We start from the raw sequence: 23,800 nt of genomic DNA on the forward strand, positions 1-23,800 counted from the left end.
GGGCCGGGCGGGGCCGCCCTGCGGGGAGGTGCGAGCGCAGGTGCGGCCGCTCCGGGCGGGCCGGGCCGGGCGCCTTCCGCGGGCTGGCTGCGCGAGCCCCGCCGTCCGCGCCCGCCCCGCCCCGGGTGGCCGAGCCCGGGCCGCCGGCGTGCCCAGCGCGGGGCAGCAACCTTGCTGTTCCGTTGTCCGGACGAGGAAAGCAGAGGTTAAACTGCTAAGTGGCAATCACAAGTGTCGAATCACACACTCAGAGAATGACTTGATGTGTTTATTACTGCGTTCTACCCCTGAGCTTCACCCGCAGCTCTATTTTTTTATTCTTTATTTTGAAACAGGGTCTCACTGGGTTGCACAGGGCCTAAGTAGCCGAGGCTGGCTGCGAACCGCGATCCTCCTCTCTCAGCCTCCTGAACGCTGGGATTACAAGCGTGCGCCACCATAAATAACGTAAAGATTTAGTGAGGCCGGGCGTGGTGGCGCACGCTTGTAATCCCCGCGCTTGGGAGGCGGAGACAGGAGGATCGCACAGGTTCGGAGCCAGCCTCGCTGGCTTAAGAGACTCTGTTTCCACATAAAAATGTTAAATAGGTCTGGGAGTGTAGCCCGTGGGAGTGTATACCGGAGGTAGAAGGGCTTCCAGGAACCCCAGTACCACACACACAAAAAAAGGTCTGGGAGTATAGCCCGGAGGTAGAAAGCCTCTGGGTTCCACCCCTAGTAGCACCAAAAAGGAAAAAAAAAAAAAAAAGATTTAGTGGTGGCAGAGACAGGATCGTGCAGGTTCGAAGCCAGCCGCGCGCGCTGGTTTAGGAGGCCCTGTTTCCAAATAAAAATGTAAAAATGGGTCTGGGAGTGTAGCCCGGAGGTAGAAGGGCTTCCAGGAACTCCAGTACCACCAAAAAAATAAAATAAAATAAATAAAAATTGCTTATTGATGATGGGCGTGGTGGCGCACGCTTGTAATCCTCACGCTTGGGAGTTGGAGACAGGAGGATCACGCTAGTTTGGAGCCAGCCTCGCTGGTTTAAGAGACCCTGTTTCCAAATTAAAAAAAAAAAAATAAAATAGGTCTGGGAGTGTACAAGGGCTTCCAGGAACCCCAGTATCACACACACAAAAAAAAACCAAACTTATTGCGCCAGGCGTGGTAGCGCATGCTTGTAATCCCAACATTCGAGAGGCTGAGATAGGAGGATCGCGGTTCGAGCCTCAGCTACTTAGTGAGGCCCTCTGCAACTCACTGAGACCCTGTTTCAAATTAAAGAATAAAAAAGTCAGGCTGGGGGTGTAGATATGAGGTAGAATGCCCCTGGGTTCCATCCCCAGTAACGCAAAGAAAAAATGCTTATTGCATAGTTCTCCAGATGCAGGTGATTTGAGAGCACTTTATTTCTAGTAGTTTCTTCGACTTGCACTTGGATTTCTTGCTTATGGCGTCTTCAGAGAACAGTCTTAGATCAGCCCTCAATTTGGAGCCTGTGGCCCCCTTTATCCCATATTAGTAGCAGGAGTTTGCAGTTGTGGAGCGCTGATAGGCCCTTAACACAGGTGCTCATTTAATCCTCTCTCTAGTGCTAAAATCTAATACTAGCTACTATGGTAGAAGCAGAGAGTACTGGGAGACCTAGGATCTTAGTCCAAACTCCAGCACAACCATTTCTAACTACTATACTGAATAATCTTTTTTTTTTTTTTTTTAGTACTGAGGATGGAACCCAGGGGCACTGTACACTGTACCTCAGAGCTGCATCCCCAGCTCTACTTTTTTTAGCTTTTTTTTTTTTGGCAGGTCTGGGGATGGAACCCAGGGGCATTCAACCTCCAAGCTACACACCCCTGCCCTCTTTTTTATTCTTTTTTTTTTTTTTTTTTTTTTTTTTGGTGGTACTGGAGGTGGAACCCAGAGGCTTTCTACCTCCGGGCTACACTCCTATATTTTATTTGGAAACAGGGTCTCACTAAGTTGCTGAGAGCCTCACTAAGTAGCTGAGGCTGGCTTCGAACCTGTGTGATCCTCCTGTCTCAGCCTCCCAAGCACAGATTACAAGCGTGTGCCACAACACCCAGCTTATTCTTTATTTTGAAAAAGGGTCTCACTAAGAAGCTGAGGCTATCCACCAACCACGATCCTCCAGTCTTAGCCTCTGGAATGCTGGGATTACAAGCGTGCGCCACCATGCCTGGATTTTTTTAGCCTTTTTATTTGTTATTAATATTATTAATTATTATTGCGGTACTGAGGATGGAACTCAGGGACATTCTACCTCTGACCTACACCCCCAGCCCTATATATTTTTTTTTATTCTTTATTTTGAAACAGGATCTCAATGAGTTGCAAAGGGCCTCACTAAGCAGCTGAGGCTGTTTGTTAACCGTGATCCTCCTGTCTCAGCCTCCCAAATGCTGGGATTACAAGCATTTGCCACCACGCCCGGCTGCCTTTTTATTTTTGAAACAGGGTCGGGGTCTCACTGAGTTGCTAAGGGCCTTGCTAAGTAACCAAGGCTGTCCACAAACCGTGATCCGGTCTAAGTGTCCGCCACCATGCCCACCTATACTGAATAATCTTGGTTCTGTGTAAATCAGTAGCTTTCGTTTAAACTTGCAGTGAAAATTAATAGATGGAAGACTTCAACAGACTTGTACTTAGAAAAGGAAGATAAGCCGGGCGTGGTGGCGCACGCTTGTATTCCCCGCGCTTGGGAGGCTGAGACAGGAGAATCGCGCAGGTTCGAAGCCAGCCTCAGCTACTTAGTGAGGCTCTCAGCAACTTAGACCCTGTTTCCAAATAAAGTATAAAATAAGGTTTGGGAGTATAGCCCAGAGGTAGAAAGCCTCTGGGTTCCACCCCAGTACCACCAAAAAAAACAAAGAAAAGGAAGAAAAGCAAGCACCTTTCTAGGAAAAAGGTGATTTCTTAAATTAATATGCAAACAAAGTGGTTCACCATTTTACTTATATAATTCAAACTATTTAGCAGTGGCAATCCAGCAATTACCATCATATTCACTATGTCCAAAAGAAATTCTGTCATACATTTTAAAAAACCTGTTTTGGTTTGCCCCATAAGGATTGATGGCCTACTTTGATACTTTCTTTAAAATGAATGAGGCAACCCTAATTGCAACATTTCCCTATAGTAAATTAAGCAGTTCATATAATCAAAGGTAGTTTTCTTTCCCATATATAAGAAGCATACAAAATCTTTAGGATATAGAGAGCAGGCTTGTGTGTGTATGGTCCACATCTAGCACAATACTTAGTCATAATAGAAGCCTCAGTTTAATATTTGTAGAACTGAAGCCCTCACACACAATTACTGTTTTCATGGCGCTCTCCGTTCAGGTGCACACTGCACTCTTTCCTGTGGGAGCTTATCAGGAACAACCAGTGGTAATATTGCAGTCTAAGCAAAGGTAACCTGTTGGGGGTTACATGTGGAATTCTCCTTAACCTCTGATCAAAATTAAGTCATTAAGCCGGGCGTGGTGGCACACGCTTGTAATCCCCGCGCTTGGGAGGCAGAGACAGGAGGATCGCGCAGGTTCGAAGCCAGCTGTGCTGGGTTAAGAGACTGTTTCCAAAATATATATATAAAATAGGTCTGGGAGTGTAGCCCGGAGGTGGAAGGGTTTCCAGGAACCCCAGTACCACACACAAAAAAATAAAGTCATCAAGCCAGGCATGGTGGCACACACTTGTAATCCTGGTACTTGAGAGGCTGAGACAGGAGGATCCAGGAGCATTGCACGTCCAAGGCCAGCCTTAGCTACTTAGGCCCTGTTTCAAAATAAGGAGAATAGGGCTGGTGGTGTAGCTCAAAAGTAGAATGCCCTTGTGTTCTCTATACCCAATACTGAAAGAAAAAGTCATCAGCGCTTCAAATTTAACCTTAAAGAACCTCTGGACCTCTTTACTGCTGATTTGCATTTGTTCTCTACTTGTCTGAGGGTTTTTACAGCCATTATCAAAAAGGACTTTGCCATAGCCCTCTGTATCATAGCTAGCTATGTGGCATAGGAGGTTGGTTTTTTTTTTCTTTTCTGTTTTTTTTTTTTCCCCCTGTACTGGGGATTGAACTCCCAGGGGCATTCTACCTCCAAGCTACACTCACAGCTCTATTTTTCATTCTTTATTTTGAAATAGGGTCTTACACTAAGTTATAGAGGGCCTCACTAAGTACCTAAGGCTGGCCGAGAACCTGTGATCCTTCTGTCTCAGCCTCCCAAGTACTGGGATTACAAATGTGCGCCACCATGCCTGGCTGTAGTGTAGGAGTAGATGTGAAATTCCAACAGCCAAAACTTGTAAATATGGTTTGTGAAGGAATGACGGTTACAGGGTAGATAAAAGAGCACCTTTTTCCTAATTTTGCTAAGCTATGTTAAAGAACTGAACGTTTCCCTTGTAATGCTAGGGATTGAACCCCAGGCATCACACATGCTAGGCAAATGCTCTACCACTGAGCTACACCCCCAACCTAGAGCTAAACTTAGAATAGATTTCAAAACTTGTTTATTTCTCAGAAATGTATTATCTACTCTATGCCATGTATTCTTAGAGGTGCTGGGACTACGTTGCCTAGATAGGTAGGCAGGATTTCTAATCTCCTGGAGTTGCTGTTCTGGGAGTCTGTTGACTGGAGAAGCCTGGAGCTGCTCCCTCGGGCTGTGTGCCCGCTACAGTGCTGGTTATGTTGTAAGATAGGCCCTCGAGACTAAAGTTGGGGACTTACAGACTGATAAAGTAAGTCTAGTGGTGTGTGTGTGTGTGTGTGTGTGTGTGTGTACGCACGCGCATGCGGTACTGGGTGTTGAACCCAGGGGCATACCCTTAGTTAACCCTCTGAGCTATACCCCTAGTCCTATTTTCATTTTGAAACATGGTCTGAGTTGCTGAGACTGGTCACAAACCTTTGATCCTCCCATCGCAGCCTCCTGAGTACTGGGATTATGGGTGTGAGCTACCATGCCCGTTCTAATGGGATTTTTATCATGTGCAGACACCTGTTTGTTTTTACCATCCTCACCATTAACTTACTGAGTTTGGAGAGAGAAGCAACTTTTCTTGTGTGTGTATGGTACTGGGATTGAACCCAGAGGAATTCTACCTCCCCCCCTATACCCCCAGCCCTTAAAAAAATTTTTTTTCAAAGAGGGTCTCACTGGTTTGCTAAGAGACTCACTAAGTTGCTGAGGTAGGTCTTAAACCTACTATCCTTCTGTCTCAGCCTAAGTACTAGGATTACAGACATGAGCCATCATAAATCACTTTACAACAACTTGGAAAGATCTCACTCTCAGCCGGGTGTGGTGGCGCAGGCTGGTAATCGGTAATCCCAGTACTTGGGAGACAGGAGGATCCGGGTTCATGGCCAGCCACAGCTACTACTTAGTGAGGCCCTCTGCAACTCAGTGAAACCCTGTTTCAAAATAAAGAATAAAAGATAGGTCTGCGGGCATAGGCCAGAGGTAGAAAGCCCTTGGGTTCCATCCCCAGTACCACTCATACACACACACAAAAAGATCCCATTCTCAGACCCTTACCCCCATTAAGTTTTTTTTTTTTTTTTCCTTTAGCAATAGAAGCCATTACTTAAGTACATTGAGTCTTTTTTTTTTTTTACGGTACTGGGGCATTTTACCTCTGAGCTACACCCCCAGCCCTATTTTTCTTTTATTTTTTGTGGTACTTGGATGGAACCCAGGGACATTCTAGCTCCGAGCTACACCTTCCAGCCTTCTTTTTTATTCTTTAATTTGAAACAGGTTTTCACTGAGTTGCAGAGGGCCTCACTAAGTAGTAGCTGAGGCTGGCCATGAACCCGGGTCCTCCTGTCTCAGCCTTTCAAATGCTGGGATTACAAGCATGCGCCACCATGCCCAGCTCCCAGCTCTATTTTTTATTTTTTATTTTGAAACGGGGTTTCACTGAGTTGCAAAGGGCCTCACTAAGTAGCTGAGGCCGTGTGTGAACCTCCATCCACCTGTCTCAGTCTTCCAAATGCTGGGCTTACAAGTACCACCATGTCTGGATACATTGAGTCTTTGTATCAAAATTTATTAGAGCATTCTTGTTTAAATTAAAATTACAGGCTGGGGATGGTGGTACATTCTTGTAATCCCAGAATTTGAGAGGCTGAGACAGGAGGATTGCAGTTTGAGGACAACTTCAGCCACTTAATGAGGCCCTTTGTAAATTCAGTGAGAACCTGTTTCAAAAAGAATAAGAAATGTTTACCCCAATATGATGTATGAATATAATGCACTAATAAATATTGAAAAAGAGAAAAGAAAAAAGAGGGCTGGGGGTATGTAGCTCAGAGGTAGAGTATCTCTGGGTTTCTTCCCCAGTACCGCAAAATAAAATTACAAAAAAAAAAAAAATTGTAACTGCAGTAGACTCCGGTCTCCTATTCATTCATACATTGTTAGAAGAGTAGAAAGCTGCACGCAAGCAGGAGAAAAGAAAAAAAAACCCTTTGCTTTCAAAACACTTTGATGAAGAGACTGTTCTGTCAGAGGGCTGAGTTGGCAAGGTAGGGATACTGACAATAATCTCTGTGGCTAAGATCTTTTCTGGGACAGCAGGAACCTTCTGTGTGGGTAACAATGGTGTTCGCTTTGAAATGTGCCCCTGAGAATAAGGTGGAAAGACTTCAGAGACGGATTTTTCATTGAGGCCACTGCTATTATAATCGTCATTTGGTGAGCCGAGCAAGCTTAGAACAGGGACTGAGGTTTCTAGTATATGGATCGGCAAATGACATCTTAGTTTAAAGGAATCCAAACATTTCTTAATAAGATGAGCAACATCTTTAATTTGCTGAATCACTGTTTGGAGGGTCATTAAAGCTGATGTCATCTTTTTTATGTTTATATTCAGGTTTTTTGCGTTCCCAATTATAGTAACGTTGGCAACCAACATTAAACAGAAGCGTCACCCAGTGACGCATTTTTTGTAATAAGCTTTCAGCCTTAATGTTATTGAATTACTGCTACAGACTCCAGCAAGCATGAGAGTGTGTTGTCCTAATATTTTTTAAAGAAACGGAAAAGGAAAGGAAAAATAAAAGAGCAAAATTTAAAGGTTTCAAAATTCTGGAAGAAAGGTACTTTATTATTTATTTATTTATTTATTTATTTTTGGTGGTACTGAGGTTCCTGGAAGCCCTTTTACCTCCGGGCCTCACTCCTAGACCTATTTTATATATTTTATTTGGAAACAGGGTCTCTTAAGCCAGCGCGATCCTCCTGTCTCTGCCTCCCAAGCCGGGGGGGGGGGGGGGGGGGGATTACAAGGGTGTGCCACCACACCCGGCCAAGAAAGGTCCTTTAAAAAAGTGCTCAGCTCAAAGCCAGGCGTGGTGGCACATGCTTGTAATCCCAGCATTTGGGAGGCTGAGACCAGAGGATCGCAGTTCACGGACAGCCTTAGCCACTTAGGCCTTCCACAACTTAGTGAGACCTGTTTCAAAATAAAGGGGTGTAGCTCGAAGGTCGAATGCTCCTGGGTCTCATCCCCAGACCTGCAAAAAAAAAAAAAAAAAAAATGCTCAGTTTCAATTGCTAATATTTCAGCCAAGACACAGGGATATGTGAATATCTGTTTGAAGCTAATAGTTTCACCATTAAAATAGAATATTACAGCAGCACATGGTAGTGCACTCCTATTATCCCAGTACTTGGGAGGCTGAGACAGGTTCAAGGACAACCTCAGCAAGTAGTGAGACTCATCATCCTAGCAAGACCCTGTTTCAAAAATAAAAATAAATAGGGCCGAGGGTATGTATACTCAGAGGTAGAATTCCCCTGGGTTCAACTCCCAGTACCACGAAATGAAAACAGGAATATTAACCTGCAAAGACTGATTACTGAAAGAATATCAAACATAGGAAGATATTGATACACTGTGATTCTCAAGCCCGCAGTAAATCTGACATTTTTAGTGTGTGCCTAAGTCAGGCCAGTTTAATAAGATTTAGAAAAAAAAAACAACTTAAGCCAGGCGTGGTGGCACACACTTGAAAAATCCCAGCATTTGGGAGGCTAAAACCGGATGATCGCAGTTTGAGGACAGCCTCAGCTACTTATACCCTGTTTCAAAATAAAGAATGTAAAAATAGGGGAGGAGGTGTAGCTCGGAGGTCCAATGCCCCTGGGTTCCATCCCCAGACCTGCAAAAAGAAAAGGCAACTTAATGAAAATTCTCAACATGTGTGCAAGGCTTTTAAACTATACTGTTTCTTTTTTGTATGTGTATTTCAATTAAAAATATAAAGGACATTCAGTATTTTATTTCCTCTACTAGTTATTCAGAAAACCTTCTTGGGCATACTGCCAAGATTTGGCCCTTTTTGGTTATGGAAGCCAGATGCTACACGACAGGAAACAAACTTTTTTTTAAAGACCAAAAAAGTCCGTTGTCTTTAAACTAACAGATGAAGTCATGTCCTGTTATACAGTGTGACTTCACAGGTGCTTTCTTGTAGTTGAGACTTGATCGAATTCTAAAGCATCCTATGAAATATTTAGGAGACTGAAACTTCAGGTTACGAACCAGGTGGGGGACTTATTTAATTGGAAATGAGGATTGAGATAAGAACCCGTCTCAAATTCTTTGTTGTTTGCTATCTGCCAAAGAGGGCTGCACTTGACTTCTGTTTCCAAGGTAGCGGCAGGAGGAAAGATGTTCTTGGCTGTTATTGAGTAACAAGCAGTTTCAGAACTACATGAGAGTGGTTGAGGGTGATATCAAGTCAGTCGATTCGAGTAGGTTTCAACTCAAGTTTTGATTGCTCCTTAAGCGCATCTTTGGTGAATCTCTGATCTTCCCAGTAAGGAATTACTCACCACTTTACAACAGGCCAGAAGGAAGCGCTTGAGTAATACCTACGCAGTGTTTTCATGCTTTGGCTTTAATTTGTTCTGGTGGTTTCTATATGGGTCTGTGTATACATAATTCACACCCTGTGAGTACAAAATAATTACTTCATCTGTAGCCATATTTAATTCCTTTTACATTTGAGGAAAACAGGATGTTAACTTGCCTGGGGTTGTATGTGCTCTCACTAGCAGAGCAGGCAATAAATACCCAAAGGGTTGGACTCTGGCTTCTCATCGCCTTCTGTGAAAACAAGTGGAAAAGAAGTACCTCAGCCGGGGAGCTTGCATTCCCTACCTGAAACAAGGACGCATGTGCGCACCCCTTTCAGTAGCCTTTAATTGCAGATGGGGATGATAGACTCTTGATGAGATGAGAGTTAGAGCCTGTTGACGAGTAGTTTCTGTCTCACCTGTGACTCACCATGTAGATTTGATCAGCTCAGTTAACAACTTTGTGCTTCAGGTTGTCTCTTGTTAAAAACTGGGCTACATGTTTTGCAAAGATAAGAAGTTTAATGTTTCTTAAATGCTTTTAGTGTTTGTGTGTGGGGGGGGGTACTGGGGATGGAACCCAGGGGCCTTCTACCTCTGGGCTACACTCTCAGACCTATTTTATATTTTATTTGGAAACAGGGTCTCACTAAGTTGTTGAGATCCCCACTAAGTAGCTGAGGCTGGCTTTGAACCTGCATGATCCTCCTGCCTGCCAAGCGCAGGGATTACAAGCATGCACCACCATGCCCAGCTTCTTTTAGTTATTTACTCTTTATTATTTGTGTGTGTGTGTGTGTGTGTGTGTGTGTGTGTGTGTGTGTGTGTGGTACTGGGAATAGAACCCAGGGTCTTTCTACCTCTAAGCTACACTACCAGCCCTATTTTATTCTTTATTTTGAAACAGGGTTTCACTAAGTTATAGAGGGTCTTGCAAGTTGCTGAGGCTGGCTTGTGAATCTGTGACCCTTGAGTCTCGGCCTCCCAAGTATGGGATTACAAATGTGTGCCATTACACCCGGCTATTTATTTATTTACAAAAGTTCTATTTTTAGAACACAAAATGGTCTTTTTTTTTCTTTCTTTTTTTTTTTTTTTTGTAGTACTGGCAATGGAACCCTTGTTAAACACTAGGCAAGCACTCCACTACTGAGCTACATCCCCAGCCCTTGAAATCTTAATGTAATGGCAGTAATAGACTTTTTTTTTTTTTTTGTGGTACTTGGGATAAAACCCAGGGGCATTCTACTTCCGAGTGATACCCCCCCAGCCCTATTTTTTATTCTTTATTTTGAAACAGAGTCTCACTGAGTTGCAAAGGGCCTCACTAAGTAGCTGAGGCTCTCCGCGAACCATGATCTTCCAGTCTCAGCCTCCCAAATGTGCTGGGATTACAAGCAAGCGCCTCCATACCCAGCTAGTAATAGACATTTTTAATACTGCTAATATTGACATCATAAGATTTTTTTTTGGGGGGGGGTCTGGGGATGGAACCCAGAGGCATTCAACCTCCAAGCTATACCCCCTGCCCAATTTTTTATTCTTTATTTTGAAACAGGGTCTTATTGAGTTGGGGAGGGCCTCACTAAGTAGCTGAGGCTGTCCTCGAACTGTGATCCTCCAGTCTCAGCCTTCCAAATGCTGATATTACAATCATGCGCCACCATGCCTGGCATAAGAGGTATTTTAGTACTTATTAATACTGTTTTATTTTTGTTTTGTTCTTAGTTTTTTTTTTTTTTTTTTTTTTGGTGTGTGTGTGGGTCTGGGGATGGAACCCAGAGGCATTTGACCTCTGAGCTATACCCCCTACCCTAATTTTTATTCTTTCTTTTGAAACAGGGTCTCACTGAGTTGCAGAGGGCTTCACTAAATAGCTGAGGCTGTCCTCGAACCCCGATCCTCTGGTCTCAGCCTTCTGAATGCTGGGATTACAAGCGTGTGCCACCACGCCCGGCTTGATTTTTTTTTTTCTTAAGGGAGTCTTTTTGGAACCGGGGATTGAACCCAGAGCACCAAACCTGCAAAGCACGCACTTTGCCACTGAGCTACATCCTCGCCCCTGTTTTATTCTAAATAGTGTAAAATGCTTTAACATGAGCTGGAGTGGTGTGTGCTCGGTTTTATTCTTTTGGGGCTTTTTCCCCTATGAGTGAAAGATAACAAAGCAGAATACTAACTGTGTAGTTGGGTAAACATTACTAGCTAACAAAGTTGTTACTTTTCTGTTACCACTTATTTTAGAGTAAGTTTTACCATCCATAGTAATGAATAAATTGTTAAGTCTTACTTATCAATCTTCAAAAAGTAAATTTAAGCCTGGTGAGAGGGCTCATGTCTGTAATCCCAGTACTTGAGAGGCTGAGACTAGAGACCCTCAATTTCAAGGACAAAAATCACACACAAGGTTCCCTGTTTTCATAGATGTGCTTTTTTTTTTTTTTTTTTTTTTTTTTGGTTGCAGTGGCACGTGCCTGCGATCCCAGCTACTCAGGAAGCGGACAGTCTGGGATGTCACTCAGTGGTGGTTTCCATGAGGCCCTGAGTCTCTGCACTGGTTTTTTTTTTTTTTTTTTTTTGGTGGTACTGGGGTTCCTGGAAGCCCTTCTACCTCCGAGCTACACTCCCAGACCTATTTTTACATTTTCATTTTGGAAACAGGGTCTCCTAAACCAGCGCGCGCGGCTGGCTTCGAACCTGCGTGATCCTCCTGTCTCCGCCTCCCAAGCGCGGGGATTACAAGCGTGCGCCACCACGCCCGGCTGCACTGGTTTTGACACTGCCTGAAATGCTGCTCCCCAGATGGAGCTGCATAGGTCATTCACTCAGTGCCTGCATTCGACCTCAGAGCTACACCCCCTGCCCAATTTTTTATTCTTTATTTTGAAACAGGGTCTCACTAAGTTGCAGAGGGCCTCACTAAGTCATAGCTGAGGCTGCCCGTGAACTGCAATCCTCCGGTCTCAGCTTCCCGAATGCTGGGATTACAAGCGTGTGGCACCATGCCCGGCCCCTGTCCTATTTTTTATTTTTATTCTGAAACAGGGTCTCACTAAGTTACAGAGTGCTTCACGAAGTAGCTGAGGCTGTCCGCGAATCAGGATCCTCCGGTCTCAGTCTCCCAAATGCTGGGATTACAAGCGTGTGCCATCACGCCTGGCCTTGTCTAATGTTATTAAATATAGGTGTGTGTGTGTGTGTGTGTGTGTGTTTATGGTACTGGGGATAGAACCAAAGAGCCTTCTACCTCCGGGCTATACCCCTCCCCCACCTATTTTCTATTTTATTTGGAAACAGGGTCTCACTAAGTTGCTGAGAGCCTCATTAAGCTGCTGAGGCTAGCTTCAAACCTGTGATCCTCCTGTCTCAGCTTCCTAAGTACTGGGATTACAAACCTGTGTCACCACACCCGGTTTATAAATAGTTTTTAAGTTTTGTTATTTACTCTCTAGCTTCTCCCATTAATCTGAGAATGGCAACAAAAGCAGGAACTTCAACCATTTTTTGCACTGTTATAGCAGATTAGAATTGTGCCTAACAGAAATTTCTGTTTGTAGCCAGACATGGTGGTGCATACCTGTACTCCCAGTACTTGGGAGGCTGAGATGGGAGGTTCACAGGTTTGAGGACAGCTTCAGCAGTGTAGCAAGACTCAGCAAACTAGCAAGATCTGTTTCAAAACAATAAAACGAGCTAAACCAAGCCGGGCATGGTGGCACACGCTTGTAATCCCAGCATTTGGGAGGCTAAGACCAGAGAATCGTGGTTCGTAGACAGCCTCAGCTACTTAGGCCCTTGGCCTAATCAGTGAGACCCTGTTTCAAAATAAAGAATAAAAAATTGGGCAGGGGGTGTAGCTTGGAGGTCGAATGCCTCTAGGTTCCGTCCCCAGACCTGCAAAAAAAAAAAGGTCTAAACCAGGCATGGTGGCACAGCTTTGTAAACCCAGCATTTGGGAGACTGAGAATTGCTGTTCAAAGATAGCCTCCAGAGCCGGGCGTGGTGGTGCACGCTTGTAATCCCAGTACTTGGGAAGCTGAGATGAGGAGGATCACAGGTTCAAAGCCAGCCTTGGCAACTTAGCTAGGCTTTCAGCAATCTAGTGAGACCCCGTTTCCAAGTAAGATATAAAATTGGGCTAGGGATTGTAGCTTAGAAGTAGAATGCCTCTGGGTTCTATCCCCAGTGCAAAATAAGTAAGTAAATAAATAAATGAATAAATAGAGCTGAAGGTGTAGCTTGGAGGTAGAATGTAATCCCAATTTCAACCTCCATATCCACTTCCTTGCTTTATATGTTCTCATTAGCACTTACTGATCTCTGTTTTATTTATTTATTTATTTTTGCGGGTCTGGGGGTAGAACCCAGGGGCATTCAACCTCCGAGCTACACCCAGTTCAATCCCCAGTGCCACACACAAAAATAAATAAGTAAATTAACTAACTAAATGGATGGACTAGAGACATGGCTCAGAGGTAGAATGCTCCTGGATTCAACCCCCAGTATCAAAAATAAAAAAGCAAAATATGGTTTTATGCTAAATGGAAGTATGAATCAAAAAAACATACGCTGCTTTGCTCATCAAAGTAAAGAGAGAGACTAAGACCTGGGTACATTTTTCTTACTATTGATATGTTTTTCCTTTTCACTTAATTTTTAGTCCCCTTGGAAGTTCAGGATATATGACAAACTTTACTCTGCCTATGGTATTCACAACAAGCAGATTCATAAAGATTTAAGAGATTACTGAAAGATCTGCTTAGACTCAAGGGTCCATCTAAAAAAAGTAGACTGGCAGATTTGAACAAGATTATTTTGTGAGCAAATAATTAATGATTTTAGAAGCCACAGTGCTAAGCAAGCACTTCTGAACCAGTGAGTACATCTCCATCAAGCAGTTTGCTGTTTTTCACATATTTTTAAGTAAGGGTAGTAAGATAGTACTTTACCTTTTAGAAGACCCCAATTTAACTGGGTTTTAAGGAGAACTCAGATTTCTTTCTAGGCCATTCTGTGTTGCATTGAGATCTGAATTGTGTGTGCTGGGACTTGGTTCATTCTAATTTTAAGGACTGGGTCATACAGAATGTTGACAACCTCATTGTGTTCTGTGATTTATTTGTTGCTAGATCTGCAACTTGCTGCTGAGCTTGGGAAGACATTACTGGATCGGAACACAGAGCTGGAGGATTCTCTTCAGCAGATGTACACAACCAATCAAGAGCAGCTACAGGAAATCGAGGTGATGTCCTGAGTGGGAGAGTTACGCTTTGACATACGGCACATTGCTGCTGTACCGGCCATCTACTGCTCTAAGTAGATGGCCGTACACTCGGGATTAGAACCCACGCATTTAATCTCTAATGCTGACTTTTTTTGAGATTAAGACCCATTAGCGAGGCAGGGGGCCTGTTGGTTAGCATAGGAGATTACAAACATAGTACTTTATGATTTGAGTTGCCTTTCTACCTTTTCTGTGGTATCAAGGATTAGCTCTTTGAGATTCTCCAAATGTACCATCAAATTTATCCATACAGTAAGGCTAAGCATAATGGAAGTAAAGTTTCCAGTTCAGACCTTAATAATTAAATATAAAATCAAGTACATGTATAAAACTATTCAAATAAAATTAGTCCAGAGTACTTTCGGAAACATTTCAGTGAGACTCTTGTTTCTATGACAGATTTAGTCCGCTGGTTCATAGATTGAAGCGTCACAGAATTAACATTATTCTTTATCCAAAACTTTTGTTTGTTTGGTTTTGGGGGGATTAGGAATCATCACTGTCTTAGAGTTCTTTGCTGCCATTCCAGTCGGCTGTTTTTTCTTTCCTTTTATAAATTGATTCATAAAAGTAAGCACAGATGGGACAAAACAGGGAGATGAGATGGCAGTAATGGCAAAACCCACTTACCAGCCAGGGACTCCTGCAGGCTGGCTTTATTGCCTGCGTCTTTACATTTGTGCCTTGGAAGATTTTCAAATCACAAAGGAGAATTCTGGCCAGGCGTGGTGGCACACGATTGTAATCTCAGTACTTGGGAAGCTGAGACAGGAGGATCTGAGTTCGCGGACAGCCTCAGCTACTTAGTGAAGCCTTCTGCAACTTAGTGAGACCCTGTTTTGAAATAAAGAATAAAAAATTTGGCTGGGGGTGTAGCTTGGAGGTACAATGTCCCTGGGTTTCATCCCCAGTACCCCAAAAAAGGAGAATTCTGAGGTCTATTAATATGAAACAAAGGATGCTTTTGTAAAAGTAACCAGGTAGACAAAGAGCTAATTCCCTCCTTAAAGATGACTTCCTGCTTTATGTGCTTCTTACTTCTTACCATTGCAATCTCAAGCCCCCCTCAAACTTTATAAGGGCTCTTTTTTTTTTTTTTTGTGGTACTGGGGATGGAACCCAGCCCTATTTTTTATTATTTTATTTTAAAACAGGGTCTCACTAAGTTGTGGAGGGCCTCACTAAGTAGCTAAGGCTGGCTTCAAACCCATCTTCCTATCTCAGCCTCCCAAGAGCTGGGATTACAAGTGTGTGCCACCATGCCCAGCTGGCTCTTTTTATTTATTTATTTATTTCCAGTACTTGGGGTAGAACCCAGGGGCATTGTACCTCCAAGCTACACCCTCAGCCTTATTTTTTAGTCTTTTTTATTTTTGAAACAGAGTCTCACTGAGTCACGAAGGGCCTCGTTAAGTAGCTGAGGCTGTCCGTGAACCACAATCCTCTGGTCTCAGCCTCCCGAATGCTGGGATTGCAAGCGCGCGCCACCACGCCTGGCTCAGCTGGCTCTTTTCTTAAGTTCTGTGTCACTTTTTTCCCTCTTTGCTTAAATTTTTTATTGAAATACACAGAAAAGAGCAAAAGTTCTAAGTGTAGAGTTTGATGAATTTTCATGAAGTAAACATGCACCCAATACCAGATAAGAATATTATCAGCCTTTTTTGTCACCACGCCCGCCAACCAGCATACTAATGCTGACACCCTAGATAAGGTGTAGCCAGTTTTTTAACTTTACAGGAATGTAATCACTTGTACAAGTTTTAAACATTTTATTTAGTTGATGCTAGGGATTAAACCCAGGACTTCATACATACTAAGCATATACTCTTACCAAAGCTAAACCTCCCAGCCCTAAACTAACTTTTTTTGTGTGTGGGTGGGTCTGGGGATGGAACCCATAGGCATTTGACCTCCGAGCTACACCCCCTGCCCTATTTTTTATTCTTTATTTTGAAACCGGGTCTCACTGAGTTGCCGAGGGCCTCACTAAGTAGCTGAGGCTGTCCGCGAACCGCGATCCTCCGGGTCTCAGCCTCCCGAATGCTGGATTTACAAACATGTGCCACCACGCCCGGCTAAACTAACTTTTTAGAATGTGAGTTGACAGCTAGGTATTGTGACACATGCCTATAATCCAGTACTTGAGAGGCTGAGACAGGAGGATTGTAGGTTTGAGGACAGCCTTAACAAGTAGTAAGGGTCCCATTAACGTAGAGAGACCCTGTTTCAAAATAAAAATAGAGCTGAAGTAGCTTAGAGGAAGAATGCCCCTGCAACAAAAGAGAAAAAAGAAAAGAAAAAGTTGCTTGGCACTTTTCATTATTAGAAAAATAACACGGTGCTGGGGATGGAACTCAGAGGTATTCTACCTCTGGGTTATACTCCCAGACCTATTTTAGACCTTATTTGGAAACAGGGTCTCACTAAGTTGCAGAAAGCCTCACTAAGTAGCTGAGGCTGGCTCTGACCCTATGCGATCCTCCTGTCTCAGCCTCCCAAGCGCTGGGATTATAAGCGTCCGCCACCATGCCCGGCCAGCATTTTTTTAAATTTAGAAAAATAATAGGCTTATTTTTCATTTTGAAACAGGGTCTCACTAAGTTGCTGGGAGCCTCCCAAGTACTGGGGTTACAAGTGTATACCACCATGACTGGCTAGAGAGCCTTAATTGAGAAAACCAGGACATCAGAAGCACGCCTGCATCTTGAGATTAATGGTAGGAAATAAGCTAATTTATTTCCTTCTGGATTTGGGGGAGGGGGGGGAACAGGTAAGTCCTCATTTTAGAGGCCAAGCCTGAAAGCACAGAGTTGGATGGCTGCCTTACAGCAGCGCTTGCTTAGAAACCTGACCATTTTTTTTTAACTTGCTGACCAAATGCCTGAGGCCATTGTATAGTTTCTACATAACTGAGTGTTGGAAAGTGAAGGGCTTTTCTTATTAAGTTTGATTTAATATCATAAGATTAAACTCTTGTGTGAAAACAAGCTCCTTGCTATTCTTTAGATTATCCTCAAAGCCAAGTGCTCTAAGACAAAAATATCACAAGTTCTTAAGTGATTTCCTTGTGTTCTTATCACGGGTTTTTACATATTAAACAAGGACACCTTCTGTGGTGTTTTAATGGCCTCTTTGTTACTTGTATGCATATCAACATATTTCCTGTATATTGGCCCCAACTCCGACTTGACATCGTATCGACAGAAAGAGGCAGCGACTTGAGACCCATGTAGTGAGTAATAGCAATTGTCGTGTCTCTGAGTACTGGCAGCTGTGGGTCCTACAGGACTATGGAGAGGACCTAGAAATAGGAAAGGGGAGAGAGAATTAGTGGTTAGCAGGCTCTTTTCCCAAGAGGGCTATCATCTAAGCCTATCACAGAATCTTTTATTTAAATCTCTCGTTTCATACTCTTGAGTTGTGATACCAAGCACAATACGTTGTTTGTGAATTAAGGTCTAGAAATTGCCATTTAGCCAATACTTTTTAGTCCCAGTTCTATGAAAGGAATGGACTAGATATTACAAGAACCTTTCCTTCTTAGAAAGAGGATGACAATAACAAGTAAACAATTCAGCTGACTCTTATGTTGCTTTGAGGAAAATCACGAGGAGGCCTTGCAAGGGGTGCTGCTTTAGACGCGGTGGGCTGGAAAGGCCTCTGAAGGGCCTATATTTGAAATGAGGCCTTAAGCTGGGCACGGTGGTATATGCCTGAAATCCCAGTACTTGGGAGACTGAGATGGGGATTGCAGGTTGAGGACAGCCTCAGAAACAGAGTGAGACTCAGCCACCTAGTGAGATCCTGTTTCAAAATGAAAACTCAGGATCCAGGTGTGGTGGCGCACACTTGTAATCCCAGCATTTGGGAGGCTGAGACAGGAGGATCCGGGTTCACAGCCAGCCTCAGCTACTTAGGCCCTCTGCAACTCAGCGAGACCGTGTTTCAAAATAAAGAATAAAAAATTTGGCTGGGGGTGTAACTTGGAGGTAGAATGCCTCTGGGTTCCATCCCCAGTACTGCAACAAAAAAAAAAAAAAAAAAAAAGAAAGAAAGAAAGAAAAAGAAAAATCAGAGCCAGGTGTGGTGGTGCATGCTTGTAATCCCAGCATTTGGGAAGCTGAGACAGGAGGATCCAGGTTCAGGGACAGCCTCAGCTACTTAGTGAGGAGGCCCTTTGCAACTCAGTGAGACCCTGTTTCAAAATAAAGAATAAAAAATTTGGCTGGGGGTGTAAGCTCATAAATAGAATGCCCCTGGGTTCCATCCCCAGTACTGCAAAGAAGAAAAAAAAAGAAAAATCAAAAAGGACTTGGGGTTGAGCCAGGCATGGTGGTACACGTTTGTAATCCCCGTGCTTGGGAGGCTGAGACAGGAGGATCGCATAGATTCGAAGCCAGCCTCAGTTACTTACTGTGAGGCTCTCAGCAACTTAGTGAGACCCTGTTTCTAAAAAAATATAAAAAATAGAGCCGGGTATTAAGTGGCGCATGCTTGTAATGCCAGCATTTAGGAGGCTGAGACCGGAGGATCACGGTTCGCGGACAGCCTCAGCTACTTAGGCCCTCTGCAACTCAGTGAGACCTGGTTTCAAAATAAAGAATAAAAAATAGGGCAGGGGGTGTAGTTCAGAGGTCGAATGCCCCTGGGTTCCATCCTCAGACCCGCGAAAGAAGGAAAGAAAGAAAGAAAGAAAGAAAGAAAGAAAGAAAGAAAGAAAGAAAGAAAATATAAAAAAGGGACTTGGGGTCTAGCTCACAAGTTTCAGTATGTAGTGTGTCCCTAAGGTCTACTACACAGGGATGATCAGTTTAATCCCTGCTCATTGAGGACTGAATCTTTAGCTCCCCTCCCTTCCCCAGAGGCTAGTGGATAAGATTGGTGATTCTGACCCACTAATCATGTGGTTGGTGCCTCTGGTCAGTCCCCATCCTATCACTCAGGAAATTCCAAGGGCTTTGGGGGCTATATGTCAGCAATCAGGGACAAAGACCAAAGGTATAATTTGTATTCTAACATATTATCATAGGTTTATTTTATGAAAAGAACTTTTAAATCCCAATAAAACTGCCTGCCTTAAGGCCTGGAAGCGTAATTAGTGGTAGAGCACTTGCTTAGCACATGCAAGGCCTGTGTTTGATCCCCAGCACCACAAAATAAACAGAACCACCTATCTTTTTTTTTTTTTTTGGTGGTACTGGGGTTCCTGGAAGCCCTGCTACCTCTGGGCTACACTCCCAGACCTATTTTTACATTTTTATTTGGAAACAGGGTCTCCTAAGCCAGCGCGCGCAGCTGGCTTCGAACCTGCGCGATCCTCCTGTCTCTGCCTCCCAAGCGCGGGGATTACAAGCGTGCGCCACCACGCCCGGCAGAACCACCTATCTTAATGGGAAACAAGCACAAACCCTTTTTACATAGCTTCCATAATGTTGACCAATATTCCTGTGTATTACAAGGCTGCTCTAATTTGTGTGTGTTTGTGGTACTGTGAATGGAACCCAGGGGCATTCCAGCTCCAAGCTATGCACCCAGCCTTTTTTTATTTTTACTTCTTAAAACAGGGTCTTACTAGGTTGCTGAGTATCTCTATATTGCTGATGCTGTCCTCAAACCTTTGATCTTCCTCTCTCAGCCTCCCATTATAGAATTGTAGGTGTGTACCACCACACCTAGCTAGGCTGATCTAATTTTACAAGGCACAAAGCATGCATAAACTTAATATTCAAAGGAAAATTTAAAGTGAGATAGGCTAATCCTTCAAGAAAAAAAAAAGTAGAAAACACAAAGTTTCAATAAAAAGATCACATTTATCAGAAAGAAGAAAGGCCAAAGTGGAAAATTTTAGATGGTTTTTTTACTTGAAAAAAATTCTTTTTTGAGCTGGGCGTGGTGGTGCACGCTTGTAATCCCCGCGCTTGGGAGGCTGAGACAGGAGGATCACACGGGTTCGAAGCCAGCCTCAGCTACTTAGTGAGGTTTTCAGCAACTTAGTGAGACCCTGTTTCCAAATAAAATATTTAAAAAAAAAAAAGGTCTGGGAGTATATCCCTGAGGTAGAAAGCCTCTGGGTTCCATCCCCAGTACCACAAAAAAAATTTTTTTTAATTCATTTTTTTCTGAGTGAAGCATTCTGGGGAAAACATGGTAAAAATACCAGAAAGTCATTTTATTTTATTTTGTTTGTTTATTTGTTTATTTATTTTGGTGGTACTGGGGTGGAACCCAGGGGCTTTTCTACCTCTGGGCTATTCTCCCAGACCTGTTTTATATATATATATATATATATTTTTTTTTTTTTTTTTTTTTTTTTTTTGGTGGTACTGGGGTTCCTGGAAGCCCTTCTACCTCCGGGCTACACTCCCAGACCTATTTTAACATTTGTATTTGGAAACAGGGTCTCCTAAGCCAGCGCGCGCAGCTGGCTTCGAACCTGCGCGATCCTCCTGTCTCAGCCTCCCAAGCGCGGGGATTATAAGCATGCGCCACCACGCCCGGCTTTATATTTTATTTGGAAACAGGGTCTCACTAAGTTGCTGAGAGCCTCACTAAGTAGCTGAGGCTGGCTTCCAACCTGTGCGATCCTCCTGTCTCAGCCTCCTCAGCGCAGGGATTACAAGCGTGCGCCACCACGCCCGGCTTCAGCAAGTCATTTTAATTTAATATGCTTCAAAGATCACTATTATTTTTTAATTTTGTGTGAATGTTACCACTATCATCATCCTTGCCTGTGAGAAGTTTACCAGATATTTTGGTCCTTCTTTCAAAATGGCCAAGGGTAAAGGGAATAATCACAGTCTTAATGCCACAGAGTTAAGCAGTCTTAATTCCCTGCCCTACTTAACTCCACCTGAAGATATTAAACAGTACATATTCCAGGTAAAACATTCATATTTCTCTGGACACAACCAAAATGATGAGGGAGGAAAGGTTTGAAGGATTACTGATGATCAGTGGTGACAGGCTGACATTTATTTTATTTATTTTTTTCAGTACTGGGGATGGAACCCGGGGGCATTCTACCTCCAAGCTATACCCCAGCCCTATTTTTGATTCTATATTTTGAAATAGGGTCTCCCTGAGTTGCAAAGGGGCCTCACTAAGTAGCTGAGGCTGTCGGCGAACCTGATTCTTCTGTCTCAGCCTCCCTCCCCAAGTATTGGGATTACAAGGGTGCGCCGCCATCATGCCTGGCTAGGACTTAACTTTAAAAACTGTGTGTGTGTGTGTGTGTGTGTGTGTGTGTGTGTGTGTGTGTGTGTGTGTGTGATGTGTGTGTGTGTGTGTTGCTGAACACTGAATTTAGGGATATTCTACCATTGAGCTACACTGTCAGACCTTTTTTAATATTTTTAATTTTTCGGGTCTGGGGATGGAACCCAGGAGCATTCGACCCCCAAGCTACACCCCCTGCCCTACTTTTTTAATTCTTTATTTTGAAACCGGGTCTCACTGAGTTGCGGAGGGCCTCACTAAGTAGCTGAGGCTGTCTGCAAACCGTGATCCTCCAGTCTCAGCCTCCCGAATGCTGGGATTACAAGCGTGCACCACCACGCCATTCTTATTTTTTATTTTAAAATAGTCTCACTAAGTTACTGAATACTGGCCTTGAACCTGTGATCCTTCTGTCTCAGCCTTCCAAGTACTGGGATTACAGGTGCAGACCCCTGCACCTGGTCAAACCTAGAGGCATTCTACTTCTGAGCTATGCTACCAGACTACTAGCTGTATGTATGTATGTATGTATGTATGTATGTATGTATGTATTGCCGTACTGGGGATTGAACCCAGGGTCCTTCTACCTCTGAGCTACACCCCCAGCCCTATTTTTATTTATTTATTTTTTTTTTTTTTTGGTGGTACTTGGCATAGAACCCTTCTACCTCAGGGCTACACTCCCAGACCTATTTTATATTTTTATTTGGAAACAGAGTCTCCTAAGTCAGCAAGGCTGACTTCGAACCTGCGCGATCCTCCTATCTCCACCTCCCAAGCGAGGTGTGCGCCTGGCTAATCCTTTATTTTGAAATAGGATGTTACAGAGTTGTGGAGGGCCGCACTAAGTGGCTGAGGCTGGCCACGAACCTGCGATCTTGCTGTCTCAGCCTCCCAAGTACTGAGATTACAAGTGCGCGTCACCACGCCCGGCTTATATTTTTTATTTTGAAACAGGGTCTCACGAAGTTACTGAGGCCGGCTTTAAACTGCAATCCTCCTGTCTCCGCCTCCTCCCACATACTAGGATTTCAGGCCACCACTCTCAGTGGCTCTTAGTGTTAGTAAACATATACTATGGCCTTTTTTCCAATAGTTATACAACTTGTGGCAATATGTTGAAATAGATACTCAACCTCTGACTTCAACTTTCCCAACTGAAACTCTTGGGGCCAAAATAGTTTGGGGAAATTCTTTGAATTTTAGAAAAATACCGCTGTATTACACAGCTAGAATAACTCCTCTGCGCGGACTGGCCAGGACCCTGTGATCGCATTCGTTTTTTCTGCATCAAAAAGTATGAGGACTACAAACAGGTCAAGAGTTACTGCCAAATGGATTTGCTGCAAACTTGAGGAAAAACTCTTGGCTCATAGAGCTCTGGGTTCAGGCTGATAGGAAGGGTCACGGATGTGCCAGTACCCGTCACGGAGATTGACAAGATCAAGTGAGACGAGCGTGCGCGCAGCGTGGTCCCCAGGAAGGCCTGCGTTTATTCCTCACTGCTCAGCCCCACCTTTGGGCCCCCTGGAAATCAACCAGATTCTCATAGGAAGCTTTCTCAGAACAGTAGGAGCAGGCCCTCCATCCTGCCCAGATTGACAGTGCCACAGCAGGTTCCTGTCATTGACAAGAATGTGTTCAGTCTCAGGAAAATGACTGGGAAAATGGTTTAGAATCACAAGAGTAGTGTGTGTGTATGTGTGTGTGTGTGTGTGTGTGTGTGTGTGTGTGTGTGTGTGTGTGTGTGTGTAATACTGTAGCTGGGTGTGGAGGTACACACCTTTGTAATGCTAGTACTTACCACAGGGAGGCTGAGATAGGAGGATCACAGGTTTGAGGACAGCCTCAGCAAGTAGTGAGATTCTCATCAACCTAGTGAGATTCTGTTTCCAAATAAGAAATAAAATTAGGCTGTTGGGTATAGCTCAAAGGTAGGATGCCTCTGGGTTCAGTCCCTAGCAACATACACGTGTGTACACATACACACAAATAGCTGTAGAAATTTTGTAAGCCACTTAATATGAAGTATAATTGGGAATTATTTGTAATAACCTCAAAACACACTAGTGTAAGCCAGGCGTGGTGGCGCACGCCTGTAATCCCCGCGCTTGGGAGGCTGAGACAGGAGGATTGCACAGGTTCAGAGCCAGCCTCAGCTACTTAGTGAGGCTCTCAGCAACTTAGTGAAACCCTGTTTCCAAATAAAGTAGAAATGGGTCTGAAAGTTTAGCCTGGAGGTAGAAAAGACCCTGGGTTCCACCCCTAGAACCCCCCCCACAAAAATAAAAACACTAATGAGTTGTTTGTGTGTGTGGTATGGGGATTGAGCCCAGGGGCATTCTGCCTCTGAGCTTCATCCCCAGCCTGATTTTTTATTCTTTTTTTGGAAACAGGATCTCATAAGTTGCTGAGAGCCTCACTA

The 23,800-nt window shown here is 43.8% G+C and overlaps 1 protein-coding gene across 2 annotated transcripts in view; it reads left to right on the top strand.

Annotated features, from left to right (window-relative positions):
- Nucleotides 1-23,800, top strand: part of CDR2 (cerebellar degeneration related protein 2) — a gene marked incomplete at both ends in the record, with an annotated part of 34,400 nt that overhangs the window by 96 nt on the left and 10,504 nt on the right. For both annotated transcript variants that reach the window (XM_080702892.1, XM_080702893.1), the window contains one exon: nt 14,006-14,118. In XM_080702892.1, the coding sequence (XP_080559018.1) occupies nt 14,006-14,118 (113 nt within the window). The remainder of the gene's footprint in view (nt 1-14,005; nt 14,119-23,800) is intronic.

This window comes from Muscardinus avellanarius (assembly GCF_963383645.1).
Source record: "Muscardinus avellanarius genome assembly, chromosome: 10".
Taxonomy (NCBI): domain Eukaryota; kingdom Metazoa; phylum Chordata; class Mammalia; order Rodentia; family Gliridae; genus Muscardinus; species Muscardinus avellanarius.